This window comes from Cupressus sempervirens, chromosome 10, assembly GCF_028749045.1.
Source record: "Cupressus sempervirens isolate cs-2001-9-10 chromosome 10, ASM2874904v1, whole genome shotgun sequence".
Taxonomy (NCBI): Eukaryota; Viridiplantae; Streptophyta; class Pinopsida; order Cupressales; family Cupressaceae; genus Cupressus; species Cupressus sempervirens.
The window spans coordinates 806813495-806833114 of NC_143127.1; the positions used below are offsets into that span (position 1 = coordinate 806813495).

Below are 19620 nucleotides of genomic sequence, written 5' to 3' on the forward strand. Positions count from 1 at the left end.
CAAATGTCCCAGTTTCATTTGTCTGTCATTGACCATGTTAGGAGGATGAATAAAAAAACATTCAGCCAAATCTCTCATCATTGATTTGAGAATGATTACAGCAGGCCATTCAGCCAAATCTCTCATTATTGGGATCATGATGCATTGTTTCACAATTGGATATATGGTGATGTTTAAATTAGAGTACAACAATTAAAGTTTAAAAGAGACGTACAAGGGAAGACATACTGAGATTCTAGATTAATTTGGAATCCGGGTATTGGCTGCTGTATTTGGAGTCACTGTAGAGTTGTCATGTGTAATGGCTTGAGAACAAGCCATTTTTTGGGCAGTACTGCTGCAGTACAACTTACCATCCATCAGTTAGAATCTTCCACTTTAAGCATTGTATGGCTATGATGCAACTTCTTTTGTAGAACAGATCTCATTGATAGTAGAGTACCTAGTGCTCAAGATTTGACTCACCAAATGAAAAATATTCAGGAATCCAATTAAGAGAACTTCCAACAAGCCCAAAGTGGGTAGAACTTGTATGCAGATGGACATCAGACAGAGAAAGCATTTAAGAGGACAATTTGGTGCTTCTAAAGTTGCAGCTTTTAGACAATTATCTATGCAGGGAAGTGCAAAAGAGAGGCTTACACCATATTCCTATTGCACTTACCAAGTGATTAAAAAAGTGGTACAAGTTTCTTATGAACTAGAATTACCTCCCGACAACAGCAATCACTATATTTTCCATGTTTCACACTTAAAAAAAGCTCTTTCACAATAGATCAACCTATCCAACGAACTCCCTTCACTAGTTTCTGAAGGAAAATTGATACTTGAATCCGTTTTGGATGTAAGGGTAAAGAGAAAGCATAGTAAAGCTATTCCTAAATACTTAATCAAGTGTAAGGGACTACCACTAGAAGATGCAATCTAGGAAGGAGTTGAAATCTTCAAACACCCTTACCTGAAATTGACTGAGTTCAACCAATTAGGGGATGGGAGGATTTTGATGAACCCATAAAGTTGAGGCCACCTAATTTGGATGACAGTACTATCTGCCAACTATAAAATTTTGTTTCCTTACAGAAAAATCATGAAAATATCATATTGGTGCCAGTCATGTGGTCTTATATTGTATAGGAAGACAATAATCAGATTTGTTTAAACTTCTTGAAGAAGCCCAGTTTTTTTTTCCTCTAGTGACACTGTGAATGCATGAAGCGTTCATGTATCAAATTCAAGTTTATCAACCAATGACCACCCATTCCCTACATATACATGCCACATTTGATTTATCTTGGCACACAATTTATATAACATGGGTTGTGAAACTTTTAGACATATCTTTAATTACCCACTTCACACATAACCTCCCATCCTTGTTCCCGATTGATATCATACCTTCTCTATCAAAATTTCTTCCTTTCAATCTCATATTATATGATCATGTCTTATCTTTGAATTTGGAATATGACAGAGAGGTGGTTAGAGTAGCTTAAATCATTGAATGAGATGCTCTGAGATATCCCATTCACCACCTTCAATAGAAATATACCCAACTTCTGTATATAATTTTTATTCATTTGTAGAGCATGCGTTGTGACCTTAATGTTGGAGAAAAAACAAAGGACATCAGGCTGCTAGAATTGTTCCTCACGAGTATTATTATCTTTGATGCCTCCATATCATAGGATTTGTCATTGGTACATTCTTTATTCTGTCATTAATTAAACTTCATAGCATCTTTTCATCGTCACTACATATCATTACTTTGATGATTGCTCACAAGTCACAATAGATGGGCCTCTGTATTAAATCTTTAAACAAACTATTACTTACCATTAATTTCTATTTATGTTTTTCTGATATTGTATATATTTTCAACCATTGTTCCTTAGTTTTTATTCAAATCTTTCAAATCACTGTTCCACATGATGCCTGATAATAATATACCTATTATCTTTTGAAGCCTCTTATTTTCATGTACTTACACAGAAAAAAGTAGTCACAAACTCCATGTCCACTCACAGTAGAGTATGAGGGTAGAGTATGAGGTAAAGCATATAAACTTTCCTATTTCTGAGTTTCCAGTTTCATTCTCTGATATGCATGTACATTAAATTACTCCCTCAATCTTGAGATACAACTGACTAGGATGTGATCGTGAAGTTATTGGTATCTATGTAATACATTAAGTACACAATCATATTTTTTTTATATAAATTCATCAATATGCTTTGCCGTCTTACTGTTGACATCAATGATGAAGATCAACAATATCATGAATGCCCTTGACATCCTTAATACTTCATCAAGTCTCCAATATTATCTCTCAAATAGAGGCAAAAAATTTGGGCTCCATCACCCTTGAGGGCCATTACAATTTCCCAATTGAAATCCTGGTCATCTCTTCCAAATTGGCCATAGGCAGAAATCTTTTGGAACCTCAGATCTCTTCCCCTCTTCAAATCGAAGTTGATTGCAATCATGTCAGGCCTGAAATCAATGGTCTCCTCAAGTACGATGAGGATTTCCTTGTTATGGATCTTTCCAGTTCTCTGTGTGTCCACAAATATAGTCTGTGACACCACAATGCCATATAAAACTTGCATGATGCATCGTCTTGCAAGCTCAGTGGCCACAAAAATTTTGCCAGCCTGTCTGATTATATATGCTCCACTAAAATCCACCTTGGTTAGATCATTTCCCAAGAATGCCCCTCCTCCATGAGCTCCCCAACCTCCATATCTATCACTGAATGGGGTTCTATCAGAAACTTTCCTGATGGATTCAAGTGGAAGATAGTGTTCTCATCCAGGTACTTATCTGGGATCACTGGTTTAATGACATGCTCCTTGAGATCTGCCACAATCTAGTCATTGGTGACAGTTTTGTCATGCTGAGTGGAGATAAGAACGGTGTGCTCAACATTCAAGAACCATGACACCTCCTTTCTTTATGTACTCCATGGTGACCTGGGTCTTACCATCATGCGTCAACCAAGGGTAAGTACCGTACTGTTTGACCTCTGTCAGCTTGGCACTCAACTTGGTGGCCAAGATATGAGTGAGAGGCATGAGCTTGGGCATTTGATCAGTTGCATAGCCAAACATGTGACCCTAGTCACAAGCTCCACTTTCCTTGGGCCTCTTGGTAAGATGTTTGTGCACACCCTGGGTAATATCAGGGCTCTCAGGGCTCTACTACTTAATGTTCATTTGCACCTTGCAGTTATCAGCATCCAGATCAACATCGTGGACAGCTGGTGTGTACTGAGCCCATATCTAGGTTTCTCACTATGTTTTTAACTTTGATTCTGATTAGGTAACTGACCATCGATCTGAACTGTACATCTTGAACTTAGTGTAAATCACCATAATAATCCATCTTTGCTATGATTAGTACGATCATCTACATATGGAGCAATACTGTTGATAATGCTCTGATATGAAGGTTAGTTAAAATTAAGAATGGAGCACAATAAATTATTCAAAATAAGACCAGATGCACAAAATATTCAGTTAAGTTCAAGGAGACCAATAAGAGCAACAGTATCTTTTTAATCATTATATATGATTAAATATGGAAACATGCATATATTAAAGTTGTCTGTTTTAAATATGCCTATCTGTTGTCTTACAAACAACATCTTGAATCCACACATGATATGCACAATCCTATTAAACTTCTAATCATTGCACATCTCATAAGTCATGTAGGAGGTAAACTGACATGGTTTAAGTATGCTAATTACATAATAAAGTAAACATTTTGGATTTATTTTCTGAAATCTTAGATATGATCAGGAGTGCCTTTGAAGATTATGAAAATGCAAGAATTCCACGAGCCTCTGTTTTTGATGAAAAATCTCCCTCCATCGGTGTTAAATCAACTAATGCATTCTACAATTGTTTGTATTTTGTTGTTCTACAAGGCTAAATATTATAAGTGACTACAATCTGATGAGTTTCTTTTATAGTTATTTTTTCAGGTCTAATGGAATGCATAAGCAACCATCAAAGTTAGGCAACTATTGCTTGCAAGGTAAGTAAAACACAATGTATATTCATCCCACTCATTGACATACTACTGGCTTTGAATATTAGTGCATTTTTTTATTATGGAATGGCAGGTAGTGTGCATCCACATACTTGAAATTGGATGGGTATGTTATAATAAAAGTTGGAGCATTTGTTGTGAAGATGAACAATTTAAATCTACAGGATTTGCCCTTCATTTTACCTACATAAGGATAGTATGGAATAAGAATAATAACCATGGGGCACATTACCACAACTGCCAGAAGAGAAAGATATTCTTCATTGCCGGGTCAGTTCTGTTGCATTTCATTCATTTTTCTTATGTCTATCTGATTCATACATAAATATGGTGCACCATTTGGTATTTGAAACAATAATTTTCAATATCCAAATTAAGTTGAGTATTGAAGTATATGGTGTTAAAATTTTTGCTCAAATGGATGGGAATATTTTCCCCTCTAATCAAATTTCATTAAGTTAGGAAACATTTGAGATTGCACCATGGCTTTAATCACAGCTTTTTACTCTGTTGTATATCTACTTTGTTTGTTGTTATCAATTAAACTATACACATTGCACATTAATGTCTATCTTCCAACATCTAAATGTGATGAATGTTTTAATGATATCATTAGGTCTCCAGCTGCATCCTGTATTTGGGAAAAGATGTTTTATACTACCTCCAAAGACAGACTTAGAAGGGAGCTTGATGGTGTTCACTATGACTTGCAGGCCATAGACCTCACTGAGATGGACATTCATGTCATTAGGGACCGTGCCAATTAGATTGCAGTAAAAGTGCAGGAATTTTCAGATCTCATGAGCTTATAAAAAGAGTGACATATCACTCCAGAAATCTAAAGAAGAAATCTCCTTATCATTTTCTTCATAAAAATGTGTATTTACAGCAAGGATCTTTTGTACTACACCATTAAACTTGTTGGTCGTGTAATATGAAGGTGTTTGGGTTAGTTTAGGCACTTCACTATGAGGCTATAGAGTTAAGGGAAGTCATTGCGGTGGATATTTAATATCCATGATGTACTTTATTGGTTGTGGTGGAGCAACTCCACATCATTTTGTAAGAAAAGCATTGGAAATAAATAAATTAATACGAATTTTTCTTGTGAATTAAGTTTGTTATGGTACATTGTTGACTATCTTGTAAGAACTATTGAAAATAATTATAGTTAATATTTCTATTATTAAACAATAGATGTAGAGATTGTAAGAAAAAAATATTTTTAATAGATTCGTTTAATAATGTCTCTTAGAGACAATAGTCGGATGTAAATATGTATTGTCCCTTTGGAGACAATAGTTGGGATTGAAGTAAATTGTCTCTATAGAGACGAAATTACTTTTCATTCATATTGTCTTATAGAGACAATACTTTACGACAATTTTTAAGACACTCGGTTAAAGACAAGATGTGAGACGATACATAACTTTTGTATTGTCTCAGATAGAGACAATTGATTAAGGAATTGTCGTAACAAATGTCTTTATACCCCCTCCATGTTGTAGTGTGATAGCACATAGAAATCTATTTACTTGAGAACACACCTATAACACTTAATATCCTAATATACCAGGGTCGCATAGAGATGAAAAGAGAAGCCTATGACCGATCCTCACAAACTTATTGTCACATAACTCGATTGGATGTGCAAACCAATAGAGACCAGATATCTACTACAAGCTCGCCCATAAAAACCGACTGCATCATCTGATCTCAAATCGACCTCAAAAGTGGCCAAATCTACTACGCCAAATGGGCCATATTTTGCAACGTTGGTTTCAAACGACAAACTTTTGATCACTGTCCTCTTACTTTCTACGAGTCCACTACATCCACTTATCTTTTGAAGCTTTTCCTCTGGGTACCTGAACATCTGCACACCATACAATGTTTGAAGCAAATGAAAGCTAATGTTTTTTTAAGAGGAAAAACCCACAATGGTTATAAGAAACAACACTGAAATTAACAATGATTACCGTTGTATAGCCACCGCCTCCGTCTCCTCCGTGCGGAGCCCCCATATGAGTGGTAGCTTTTCCAGTGGCATAAGTAACTTGAATGGAAACCAAATATTCCCAACTCGTATAAATAGTAATTCCACGTATTCCTTCAAATTTTCCATCGTCCCAGTCGGATCCCCCGCCTCCACCGAATGGCCCCACTTTATGAAAGCTAATTTCACGGCATCTCACACAACTTCCTTCTCTCTTAATTAACGATGCTTGAACATAAATACGGCTGAGGTTCTGGCTGAACGCCTCCAAATAATCTTCTTCATTTAATATAGCAATAGCGTCACCATCTTCATCTGTATATGTTAAATTTAGCCTATCGGCGACTCCCTTCAACTTGAAGGTATCAAAAATCTTGGATTTCAAACCATGCAAAGATAGAGCTGGTTTTTCACCCGCGTAAGGTATAAACACCTTAAGCCTTATCATCGTCTCTTCATATTTCACCTGAAAAACCATTAATGCAACGTTGCCACAAAGACCGTCTAAGAGTAAGAAACACCAAATATTCAACGACAAAAAGCTTGATCTACATTGAATTCATTCTTCAAAAAATACTGACCCAATTGTTCCAGAACGAGTTTGAACCAAATCCCTTACCTTCATTACTATGCTTGACATTGTTCTGCTTCCAGTTGAATCTGACATTCATTACAAACTTGTCATAAAAAACAACTATAGATGTAGACAACACATGCTCGAGACAAATTATTTGGACAATTTTACATAAAGTTTTCGCTTTGATGTTCGCTGCAAATACAAATCTAAGAACTAATCGAAACAAAGACAAGACTGTTGTGAGAGAAACAGGGTCTGTAAAAGTTATTTGAATTTTTCTTAACATTTTACTGACTTTCAATCATCACTAGGTAATATATGAAAAATAATTCCTTCCAAAATTTTGAAAGTCTACTAAAAACCTCATATTATAGCTAAATAAGTCTCATCCCTTTTCAACAGAACCAACCGCAACAGCACTCAACCAAAGGCTGAAGCTCTGCAAATATGCCGCGCTATTCATATTCTTTTCACATAATTTTTTTATAAAAAGCAAATACATAACGCAAATAGAAAATATGCTTCGAACCCTTTTAATGTACCAGGCTTAACTCAGAGTTCCATTAATTTTCTTCTAATTTTGCCGGATCTACTGGAACTCTTAAACCCTAACATAGGGTTTCAATGTATTTATCACAAAAGAAATTAGAAATAGCAGGGATTTTTTTTTAATGATTAAACCTAATATCAAAGAGTTATGATCACAATAATAAACTATAATATTCACAAACAATAACATTAGAAAAGCGAAGCTCTCTAGAGACTTGCCTGCAATGAAGTCTCGGCAAAGATTAAAGAACAAAACTTTCCGATAACGAAGTACCTCACCAATGTTCTCCCTAAGTAGAACTCGCTTATGAGAAGTCACTAAATGGGAAAGATATACAAGGAAGATTGATGGTAGCGCGGGAATATATTTCTAGCTGTACAGAAACGTTACGACGTGATTGATCTTATAATATTCCATACGCCTCATTTACTCATAGCAGTGGGGATCATGTTTCCAGCTGTAAAGAAAAGTATAATTCCGTCGCAAGTTTGATCTTATCTCAGATTGAGGGTATAAATTCGGGGAAACTAGGTAAATAGAGAATCTGATGCGCCCCTCCGCCACCTCTTATATGTATGTCAGAAAGCAATGTCCATATTTAAGAAAGCAATATTCGAGTTGTAGTTTATAACTAGCTTATATATACCTCTATATATATTACGCCGAGAGTAATCGTTCTCGAGGCGCCTATTTTCATTTAATCCCAAGGTTATTTTAATCACAGTTGGGATTTATGAAAATGAAAATAGGCGCCTCGAGAACGATTACTCTCAGCGTAATATATATAGAGGTATATATAAGCTAGTGGCAATCGCGACGCAATAGGAAAAGTATTTTTAAATTTTTTTCTATTTTTTAAAGGTAAGTGCTGAATTATTTATTTCTTTTTAAATACAATTGTATAAACTTACTATAAAAATGTAATAGTGTAAACTTATTATAAAATTATTCTTGAATATTTTATTTTTTAATTCTATATATGGTGTTCATTTGCATCACTTTAATTCAGTTTTATTTTAAGCATATTGTTACGTAAAATGTTATATTGAAGAGTAGAGTTATAGTTAGGGTTAAGGTTAGTGTTAGGGTTGGGGCTATTGTTAGGGTTTGAGTTATATATAGGGTTAGAGTTATGGTTAGGAATAGAGTTACAATTAGAGTCAGGATTAGCATTAGGGTTAGGGCTAGGGTTATTTTTAGGATTATGAATCTTGTTAGGGTTATAGTTAAGGTTAGGTTTAGAATTAGAGTTAGAGTTAATGTTAGGATTAGGGTTAGAATTTGGGTTACAAATATAGTTAGGGTTAGAATTAGAGTTAGGGTTAGGGTTAAGGAAAGGGCGAGGGTAAGAATAAGGGTTTAGGTTAAACATATACTTAGGGTTAGGATTAGACTTAGAGTTAGGGTTTGAGTTAGAGGTAGAGTTAGAATTGGAGCTCGAATAAGGGCTAGAGTTAGAGTTTAAATTAGGGTTATAATTAGGGTTAAAATTAGGCTTAGGGTTAGGGTTAAAATTAGATTCATGGTTAGAGTTAGAGAAAGGGGTAGAGAAAGGGTTAGTTTTAGGGTGATGGTTAAGGTTAGGTTTATATTTAGAGTTAGGGTTGTATATAGAGTTACATCAGGGTTAAGGTTAGGGTAAGGGTTTGAGTTGGGGTTAAGGTTAGGGTTAGGGCTATGGTTTTCATCTAGATTAAAGTAAGGGTTAAGGTTAGAGTTAGAGTTTTGAGTCAAGGTTAAGGTTAGAGTTAGGGTTAGGTTACAGTTTTAGTGAAGGTTAAACTAAGGATTAGGGTTAGAATTAGAGTCTAATTATGGTAGAGTTAGATTTACAGTTAGGGTTATATTTAGGGTTAGAGTTAGAGGTAGGATTATGGTTTAAAAAAAGTAATTTTCTTTTTGGCATATTGTAATGTAAAATGTTATAGTCAAACATAGATATATGGTTAGGGACAAAGTTACCATTATAATTAATGTTAACCTTAGGGATAGAATAAGGGTTAGGGTTAGCATTAGGGTTAGGGCTGGAGTTAAGGTTAGGGTTTGAGTTATGGTTAAGGTTAGGGTTAGAGTTACGATTATGGTTAAGGTTTGGGTTAGAGTTATGTTTATGGTTAAGGTTATGGTTAGAGTTATGGTTATGGTTAAGGTTTGGATTAGAGTTATGTTTATGGTTAAGGTTAGGGTTAGAGTTATGGTCATAGTTAAGGTTAGGGTTAGAGTTATGGTTATGGTTAGGGTTAGTGTTGTAGTAAGGGTAGGGTTAAGGTTTGAGTCAAGGTTAAGGTTAGAGTGAAGGTTAGGGTTTGAGTCAAGATTAAAGTAAGGGTTAGGGTTAGGGTTAGAGTTTGATTATGGTCATGTTAGATTTAGGGTTATAGTTATGCTCATGGTTAAGGTTATGGTTAGGGTTAGGGTTATTATAGGGCTTGAGTTAGGGTTATTATAGGGATAGGGTTAGGGTTTGAGTCAGGGTTAAGGTTAGGTTTAGGATTAGGGTTAGGGTTTTAGTTAGGATTAAAGTTAGCGTTAGGGTTAGGGTTAGGGTTAGAGTCTAGTTATGGTAGAGTTAGATTTAGGGTTAGAGTTAGGGATAGAGTTATGTTTATGGTTAAGTTTAGGGTTAGAGTTATGCTCATGGTTAAGGTTAGGGTTAGACTTATGGTTATGGTTACGGTTATAGTAGGTCCAGGGTTAGGGTTAGGGCTTGAGTAAGGGTTAAGGTTCTAGAGTTATGGTTAGGGAAAAGTTTTGAGCCAAGATTAAAGTTAGGGTTAGGGTTATGGTTAGAGTCCAATTATGGCAGAGTTAGATTTAGGGTTAGAGTTAGGGACAAATTAATGTTTATGCTTAAGGTTAGTGTTACAGATAGGGTTAGGGTTAGTGTTAGAGTTAAGGTTAGGGTTAAGGTTAGAATTAAGGCTAGGGTTAGTGTTAAGGTTAGGGTTAGGGTTAGAGTTAAAGTTAGGGTTAGCATTAGGATGAAAATTAGGGTAAGGGATAGGGTTTGAATTAGAATTAGGGTTCTTGTTAGGGTTAGAGTTACAGTTAGGGTTAGAGTTAGAGTTAGGGTTAGGGTTAGGTTTAAAATTAGACTTAGAGTTGGGATTAGGGTTAGGGTTAGAAATATAGTTAGGATTAGAGATAGAATTAGGGTTAAGGTAAGGGTAAGAATTAGGGTTACAAATATAGTTAGGGTTAGTGTTAGGGTTAGGGTTAGGGTTAGAGATAAAGTTAGAATTAGAGTTCAAATAAGGGTTGGAGTTAGAGTTAGAGTTAGAGTTAGGGTTATATTTAGGGTTAGAATTAAGGTTAGGATTAGAATTAGTGTTAGAGTTAGGGTTACAGTTAGTGTTAGGGTTATGGTTAGGGTTAGCATTAGGGTTAGGGTTAGGGTTAGTGTTAGGGTTATGGTTAGGATTAGCATTAGGGTTAGGATTACAATTAGAGTTAGAGTTAAAATTAGAGGTAGTGTTAGTGTTAGTGTTCATATAAGAGTTAGAGTTAGAATTAGAGTTAGAGTTAGGGTTCAAGTTAGAGTTAGAGTTAAAGTTAGAGATAGAGTTGTGATCAAGGTTAGATTAGGGTTAAGGTTAAAGTTACTTGATTAGATTTAGGGTTAGGGTAAGAGTTATTGCTAAGATTATGATTAGAATTAGGGTTAGGGTTAGAATTAGCATTAGATTTAGGATTATAAAGGGTTAAGGTTAGGGTTAAGGGGAGAATTAAAGTTAGAGATAGAGTTACAGTTAGAGTTAGGGTTAGGGTTAGGGTTAGGGTTAAAATTAGAATTATCTAGTTAGAGTTAGAGTTAGAGTTAGGGTTTGTGTTATTATTGTTGTTAAGATAATTTTTGGGTTACTAATCATATTATAGCTGATAAAATTATAATTAATAAATATTATTACTCTAAATTATAATTATAATTTAGAGTTAGGGTTAGGGTTAGGGTTAATTGTAATCACACACTCTCTCTCACATGTCCCATTCTATAATTACTACCCCACCCCACCCCACCCCCCCCACCCCCTCCAATAATGTATACCCTCCCCACTCCCCCGACATTATTCTCTTTGTCCATCTCTTTCTCTACATATATACATCTCTCCCTCCATAATTATTGTCATTGTCTATCACTATCTGTCATACTCTTCCTCTTCCCATCATTGTCTACATCTCTTTTGGGCCTTATATATTCTTTTTCTTATTTAGCTCATCTCTCCCTACTCCCCTTCTATATATCTACATCTCCTGCCCCCTCTAATCATCTCTCTCTCTCTCTCTCTCTCTCTCTCTCTCTCTCTCTCTCCCCCTCGGCCCCTGCCCCACTCGTTCTCCCTTCTTATTTTTCACTACATCTATCTATGTCTACCTCATGTCTCTCACTCTCTCCCCCTTGTCTCACTCTTTCTCTCTACCACATCACCTCATGTGATCTCTCTCTCTCTCTCTCTCTCTCTCACACACACACACACACACACACACACACACACACCATCTTCATGTTTATATATCTCTAAAATGCTCTATGTATGTCTACCTCATTTCTCTCACCCTCTTCCCCTTCTCTCTCTCTCTCTCTCTCTCTCTCTCTCATTGCCTCTCTCTCTCCACCATCTCCATCTCCATCTATTTTGGACCCTTCTTATGCTTTTTCTCTCCATGGCTCATCTCTCCCCCTCTCCGATTTTCCTTCTACCCCCTCTAAGGTTATCCTCTCTCTCTCTCTCTCTCTCTCACACACACACACACACACACACACACATTGCATCATGTTATGTATCTCACTCTTTCTCTGTATCATGTCGCCTCATGTTAATTCTCTCTCTCTCTCTCTCTCTCACACACACACACACACACACACACACACACACACACACACACACACTCACACACACACACACACACACACATCACCTCATGTTATTTGTCTCTCTTTAAATTTGACTTCATTTGTAAAGTTTGTCCCAATTTATAATTTTTGTTTGTATTTCTATAATATAAAATCAAGTACATTTAATGGAACTTAATTATCTTTAATAGTTTTTTATACAATTAATAAATTTAGGTAAAATTTTATAATTTTTATATTTGATTTAAGTAACAATTTTATTATCTTTTCTTTCTTTAATATAAATATTATGTTAAAATTCATTTGTAAAATCTAAAATAATTTCTAAACTTCAATATTTTACAACCTCCAAAATCTTATTATTCTAATAATAAAATAAAATTACATATATAAAAAATATTTATTTTTAAGATTTGAAAAAATAATAAACTTTCATATAAAATGAAAATTGCAAGCGAAACAGTAACCAAAAAAGATTTACAGAAAGTTTTTCCTTTCTACTTTACAATTCATTACCAAAATAACAACAGATTTTCAAAAGAAAGAGAATATTTGTGAAAATAAAAACTTTCTGCAGTTATCTCAAACTGTTATTACTAAGTTTTTCTAGATTTAGTACTATTCTCTAGATGAACTCAGAGATATTAATAATCAATATTTGTAATAATAAAATTAAAAACAACATCAAGACTAACAATAATTATAAAAAAATTAAAAATAGCAGCAACAACAATAATAAGAAAAGAGTAATTTCTTTCAGTGTTTTGTCTCTTCCATGCACCGTTTAATCTAATAGTCATGCACAAATTCACCGAATAAGGAAGAGAATGTAACATGCAGTTTGAACTTTGAGTTTTTAGAATCATGAATTTACGCATGAAATAGGGAGAATCAAGTAGTTATAAATTATTAATCACAAGTTCTACAGCTGTCTATGTTTGTTATAACAACAGTTACATAGGAATCTTGGGCTAGTCTCATTCGATAAAATTAGATTAAGTACAAAGTCAGTCTTGATTGTAGTGTAGTTAAATAAGCATGTGAAAGTCCATATGAGGCATTTCTCAATATAAAATATGGCAATTGTAATCTATTTTAAGTAGACGAATTAATACAAAAATTGAATTTTTTTCTCCATTCTCGTTTTGCTGTAGCAATTGTGTTTTTGATATTTTTGATAAGTGTTGTAGCATGTTATATTTAACATTAAATTAATCTTTATTATTATATTTAATAGTACTTTCAAACATTATTAAAAAGACTCTAAATACAACCAAATCACATAATATAAGAACTAAAACATAAGTACCCATCACAAGAACAGTTAGAATGCCCAAAATTACTAAAATAATTGCACCTGCAACTGCCGTTACAGAAGCAATTTTGTTCCTCCAATCTGTTATCTTTCTTAGACTAAAGGAGCACAAGAGAAAGTGAGATTGATATTATGAGTTACAAAAGAAATTTGAATGTATTTATAAGCATTTCTACTCAGAGATTTCCTATAACATTGTGTTAATACCAAATTTCCCTTTTTTTTTCAATTGTATTGCTAAGAAAATCACCATGACCGCACTCTATATCCAGAGCAATTATCACATTGGACAAGTCGTTCAACATTGACATAATTATCTGCACCATTTTCCAATGAAGAATCCCATCAAAATGCCATACGCTAGACATTGTGACAAAATTAAAAACTGGTGGGAATGAGCCAGAATCTCTCAATCAGCACTTAACCAGATTAAACCACCGAAAGAATAGGTAGCAGGAAGGAACCTATAAACTGGAGCCGCAACAGAGCCAATTCCAAATGCATATCTAGATCCAGAGTCAGTCGTTTACCTTTAATCCATTCCCATTCAGTCCCAGCAATGTGCTAATAGCATCAGGAAGCTCCATGCATGAATGAAAAGAAAATGGATAGATCTAGTTAGGAAAGTACATATTGGACCAAAATATTTCAGAAATAGAAAAGAAGACACCCCTAAAACACTCCCATCAAGCACCATTAACAATGAAAAGTATTATAAAATATATAAATCAAATAGATTTTGAATACAAATCTAAATCTAAATCAAACATGCAAGACTAAACTATTAAATGCAAGCCTAAATAGTTATGAATAGAATTCTAAATCTAAATGAAATTAATTAAAATTGAAATCTAAATCAAAGTAGAATATTATAACTAATTTTGAATTTCAATTTATATCTACATCTAAATCTAAATGAAAATGTAAATAAAAAATAAAAATCTCACCTGCAAAAATGTTACTCCAAAACTTCAATCTACTCCTATTCAAAAACTCCAATCTAATCCTCCAATAACCTCCACCTCTTCCTTCCTGCAAAAACATAAAATGAAAATGAAATGAGGAGCCTTGGTTTTATAACTTCTAAGAGGCTTCTCATATCCCCCAACAGACATCTCTTCACATTCCATGAATTTGTTTCAAATTCCCCCACTCCCCGCAAAAAATAAGCATGAATGTGCATGCAAAATTATATTTAACAAAGAAATAATAATATTGAAATTATTTCGCCCCTATTTTTTCGGGCCCTATTTTTTTCGGGTCCTACTTTTTCGGGCCCTATTATTTCAGGCCTATTATTTCGGCCTCCATTTGGCTTCCTATTATTTTGGCCAGCTATTATTTCGGGAATTCTTTTTTAATATTTAATTTGGAAGTTTGTAACCGCTCCCAATTCTTTTTTATTGACAAAGAATCTTGGCATATTCCTGTGCTGTGATTGTATAGAACGCCTCTCGGCGTAAATATAAATCTTATTAATTTAAGTATAATTAAATAATAACATTTTAAAACCAAAAAAAAATTAATTTAATCATTATGATTTGACATGGGCTTCAATTGTCATTTCATATCATCAACGTCTTTTCAGTCCTTTCTCACCATAAGTTTGCAGGCATTGCATGCACTGTTATTTTAATGATGTGGGTTAGGCACTGGCTACAGTGCAACTTATTTGCATCTGGCATCGGCTACGGTGCAACTTATTTGCACCTAGCCCTCTCGCCCCTTCATATGAACTCGTTCGTAGTACGCTATCCAGTCTTACGAGTGTATGTTTTTACTTTGTACTGTTGGAGAAAATTCATTTTAAATAGCAGTTTTTTAATTTCACATATAGTGATAATATTTGAAGTACATCATCTCTTGAATACTTCTGAAATAAAAAATGTTATTTGACATGCATTTTTTTTGAGAAGGTACAAAGTAAATTGGCCAAGACAATGTACTATTATCGACGTACTATTGTTAGCTAGCATACAGAGGGACGAGGGGGCTAGGTGCAAATAAGTTGCACCGTAACCAGTGCCATTTGCACCTAAGTAGCATCACTCCCATCATGTTGAGGAGATAACCTCAAGTCCCAAATGAATAGCAATCGAAAAGTCACAACAAGAAATCTAAGTCTCAATTCAAAGGTACTAAATACACAAGGTAACATCTAATCATGAAGGAAATAAGACACGTAGGAAACCAAATGTGCATGTGGGAAAGTGTCATCACATGAGCCAACTCTAAGGCTACCCTAAAAATCTCTCGGGACCCCAAACCCCTAGTGACTCTCCATGACATCAATATCCTTTCAGATAGACAAGGAATATTGATGAAGCAAGGTCATAACCAAGCACCTTCTCTACTCCCATCCTAGTCTGTACTAGCACTTGAGGCATGGGAGAGGTATCAAAACTGACATCTTGTTAATTCATTTTGAATCCCATTTATGATCATATTATCACTAATTTATACTACTTACAATGATTTACCTAGGCAACTTCTTTAGGGCTTAGACTCCCATTGTAAGCCACTTCCCGACATAGACATAGATAACCTACCCTAAGCTCATAGAAATGCATCTCATAAAAATCACCACAAACATCTCAGGTTTATAAAGGCAACTACAAATGCAAATAGCTCACATAATAAATACCATTAATAGGTTGCGTCAAGAATCACGACACATGAGCTTAGAAAAGAATTGGTCATCATCATAGAACATAGAATAATCATTTTGACATGAATCACCTAAAAAAAAACTGAACTCCTCGCCTCTAGTGACATTCCTATTTGGCCAACTAAATGGGTTTTCCCTAACTAACCCATAATATGATTAAATACATCACCATGAAGATTTTTAGAACACAAGTGTAGTTGTCCAGCCATGTAGATGTCCATTATAATCACATAAGGTTTGTTCTCCATGAAAGTGAAGTTTTCATTTGTAAAAGTTTTTTAATGGACAAGGTTTATATCAAGTTTAGTTCAATCAAACTATAAGTCCCATTTTCCTATTTTAAGTGTCCAAATTCTCCAAATAAACTATTCATTTACTCAACATGATAATGATTCTCATCAATAATAATTATATCTACATACAAAATTACTTTATTACAACATTCCATAAAAAATTGCATCTAAAAATATTAAAAAATTTAACTATCATATTATTTAATAATAATCATATTTCAACTATATTAAATTCAGTTCAATAAAACCAAATGTAATATTACTAAGTCATTGTTAACCTTACATTAACTAAATTTAACTCTTAGTATATGTGTGTGTGAGAGAGTGACACGAAGGCCAAGGACAGATGAACTGCCATGCGTCGACCCCACCCGAAGTATCACTTCCTGCATGTCGTTGTGTAAGTCCTTAGATAGGCCTCGTCACCACTCACATGAATGGGATGAGAAGAGGCGCGTGGGTATTGGGGAAAGCGCTAGGAATACAACGCTTAGATGTAGCGCTTGGTTAGGGTATAAAGTAGTTAGTGTAGTTAGTATTAGTAAGTGCTAAGTAGTTAGTGTAGTTAGAAGTTAGTAGTGGTAAGTAGTTGTACTAGGAAATAAATAAATTTAGGCGTAAGTTAGAGATGAGTAGTATATATATTAATATATATATATATATATTTTAAAGAAAAATAACTTTAAAAAACTTTTGAAAATTTTCCCTTACAGGGACTGTTGCCTTTGGCAGCCACGCCTGCCTCCGGTAGAGTGCGGACTGCCGTGGCAACTGTTAGGGGTAAGGAGAAGAGGGGTGGATGGAGTGTCATGGCTCCCGCTATCCAATTTTTATTATTATTTAAAAATTAAAATTCAAAAACTTTTACAATATACCTCATGATTGCGCATGATTTCTTAGAAATGGGTAAGGCAAATAAAATACTTTCCACAGTATAAATATATTATTGTGGTAAAATATTTTATATGTATATTTTTTTGAACATGTTCTATTTACAGATCTGATACAAATTTCAGCAATCAATTTTTGGTTTGAATCCAATTTGGTCGATTAATTTATTTTTTAAAGAAAAAAGAACAAGAGCAATTTTCAATGAAAGTTTTCAAATCTCTTCTACCAGATTTATTGCAATAAAAGTAATGTAATTTTTCAAAGACTTTCCATTTCTTGCAGGCATGAAGAAGACAAAAGTTCTTGAGACATTTTTCAAAATAGATTTGTTTAGATTCCTACCTCAATCTGATGCTAATGGAAACCAATGAATCCTTTTGCCTACAATTCCAGTCTCCAAAAGCCCATGTTGAAAATTTCTGCCTACCAATTCTCAAATCACTTCTCCAAACCTAAGTGTGGAGAAATGAACTCCAATTATCAATTAAAAGGCCCATAATCCTAGTTACGATTTTTGTTTTCTAAATGGCCTCTCACTTAATTAATTTTCTTTTTATTTTATTTTAATTATAATTTCATGCACACTTAGTGCCTTTTATATTATTATTGTGTGTGTGTATATATATAGTTTAATTTCCACTTGCCTTAATTTAGCAAGCTGTTTTTAGAGAATAATATTATTATTGAGATTTCAAATAACATTTAATTTCTTTTATTGTACTTGTCGTAGGCTAGTACTATTGTATTCAATTTGCACTTATACTTATTTAGTTTAAGAACTATGCACCAATCATTGTGAATTATTTTTTGATTGGTCAAATATTCATAAAGTTTAATTACAATTTATTAATATAATTTATTATTGAAATTATTTCTCTCAATCATGATTGGTTCATTTGATTTTGTCTTATAAGACCCCCCCTTTGCAAAGGTCTCCACCATATTGCTATATTTTCAGCTATATTTTTGTTTAATTTTTTTTGTTATATTTTCAGCTAATTTATTATTCTCATGAAATTATTTATAAGTTTTTGATAATTAATTTTATCTACATTTTTATTAGTTGATACTTACTTTCTCTCATTTCAAAATCATATATAATATTAATATTTCAAATTCATCTTTTATTAATTTTTTTCTTAATTTGTTTGTTGATTAAATAACATGCTATATGTTATATTTTGTTTAATATTTTATTATAAATAGTGCATGGTAAAAAATATTAAGATATATTCATTAACAAACAATCTTCTCATTTTAAAAATTGAAATCAACTAACATTAACTTATATTATATTATTTTAGAATATATTTTATAATACTATACTACATAATTAAAAAGAATGATTTATTTATTTCTAAATCTTTCATCTACTATATTGATTAATTATAATGCTCATATTGAATAACTATTTCTACTACAATACATTTACGACAAGTACATGGCATTACGTGGTACTTGTTTTATAAAGTAATTTCTAAATTTACAAGGGCTAAAATTCAAATTATTATTATTTTTTCAACATTAGCTTTTTTGACATATTTAGTTATTTCTAATTCAAAAGTTGGACATTTTAACTAGGTCTTTTAATTAAACAGTCTTATATAATTATTCTCAATCAATCAAATAAAGTGTGATAATGTTTTCTTCCTAAAGTTTTTCCATTTAAATAATTAATCTCATTAATTCCTTTAGCTAACTACTTACACTTAAAGTCACAAAGTAGGCCATGTACTCAATAGAGACTAGACAACCAAACAAAATATAAAAATCAAACTCAAGGCTTAAGTCATTGAATTTGCATCACTTTAACAAATTTAGAAGGGCAGAGAATCAGATACTTGCCCTTTACCATAGGAAAAATTGGCTCAAGGTTGGGATTTGGACTCGAAAACTATCTCCTCTCTTTTATCATTGAGATATTGTGATAGGGCATGCTCATCCTGAAAATTTAGGGAAGTCGATGCTCAATACCTACAACTTGCATATATAATTGTAGGGAGTGGTATATCGTGTAGATCTCAACTAGCAGGTGACTATGAATCCCTCTCTCAACCACACCAATCATGACTAATAGAAAGACAAAATAGACATGTGCACCATACACATGCAAGTATGGGGTAAGTATCCATAATCAATATAACACATCATCATAATCTTAATTGCAATCATTATATAAAATCATCTAAACATCATCACATGAATAACTATGAATCATAATAACACAAGAAATATCTTGAGTATGAAGTATCTCATCAAATATATAAGAAAAACATGAAGATAGTGCCAATCCATTTCGGTAACCAACAACTATTACATCAAATAACATAAACTAACCTACAAGTGTTTGGCAATATAACTGAAAGCTAAATAGGGAAGGCACTACATCCTCCCCCCTAAAAGTAGGCTTACTCCATGAAGCCTA

At 33.6% G+C, this 19620-nt stretch overlaps 1 protein-coding gene, 1 long non-coding RNA gene and 1 pseudogene across 5 annotated transcripts; 1 reads left to right on the forward strand and 2 right to left on the reverse strand.

The window, feature by feature from the left end:
• Window positions 1-2174: 2174 nt before the first annotated feature.
• On the reverse strand, window positions 2175-3381 carry LOC149536383 (S-adenosylmethionine synthase 2-like; annotated as a pseudogene).
• A 757-nt stretch (window positions 3382-4138) lies between these two features.
• Window positions 4139-5165, forward strand: LOC149536384 (uncharacterized). Its single transcript, XR_016358205.1, has 2 exons — window positions 4139-4323; window positions 4670-5165. It is a non-coding gene; the product is annotated as an uncharacterized LOC149536384 (long non-coding RNA).
• A 94-nt stretch (window positions 5166-5259) lies between these two features.
• LOC149536385 (jacalin-related lectin 19-like) lies at window positions 5260-7548 on the reverse strand. Of its 4 annotated transcripts, none has more exons than XM_089806817.1 (4): window positions 7395-7548; window positions 6669-6709; window positions 6033-6515; window positions 5260-5929 (listed from the first exon to the last, which is right to left on the reverse strand). In XM_089806817.1, exons 2-4 carry the CDS (start codon window positions 6687-6689, stop codon window positions 5669-5671), a joined length of 765 nt encoding a protein of 254 aa, XP_089662943.1. In that variant the 5' UTR covers window positions 6690-6709; window positions 7395-7548; the 3' UTR covers window positions 5260-5668. The 4 variants fall into 4 exon arrangements, with proteins under 4 accessions (XP_089662943.1, XP_089662944.1, XP_089662946.1 ...); XM_089806818.1 differs by having other exon boundaries at window positions 7450-7530; XM_089806820.1 differs by having other exon boundaries at window positions 6631-6709; window positions 7395-7513.
• Between the last annotated feature and the right edge of the window lie 12072 nt (window positions 7549-19620).

Coding starts and splice junctions, on each gene's coding strand:
- LOC149536385 (XM_089806817.1), bottom strand. CDS start 6,689: ATGTCAAGCATAGTAATGAAG. Junction 6,516..6,668: donor TGTCAAGCATAGTAATGAAG/GTAAGGGATTTG, acceptor ATGGTTTTTCAG/GTGAAATATGAAGAGACGAT. Junction 5,930..6,032: donor GAGGCGGTGGCTATACAACG/GTAATCATTGTT, acceptor TATGGTGTGCAG/ATGTTCAGGTACCCAGAGGA.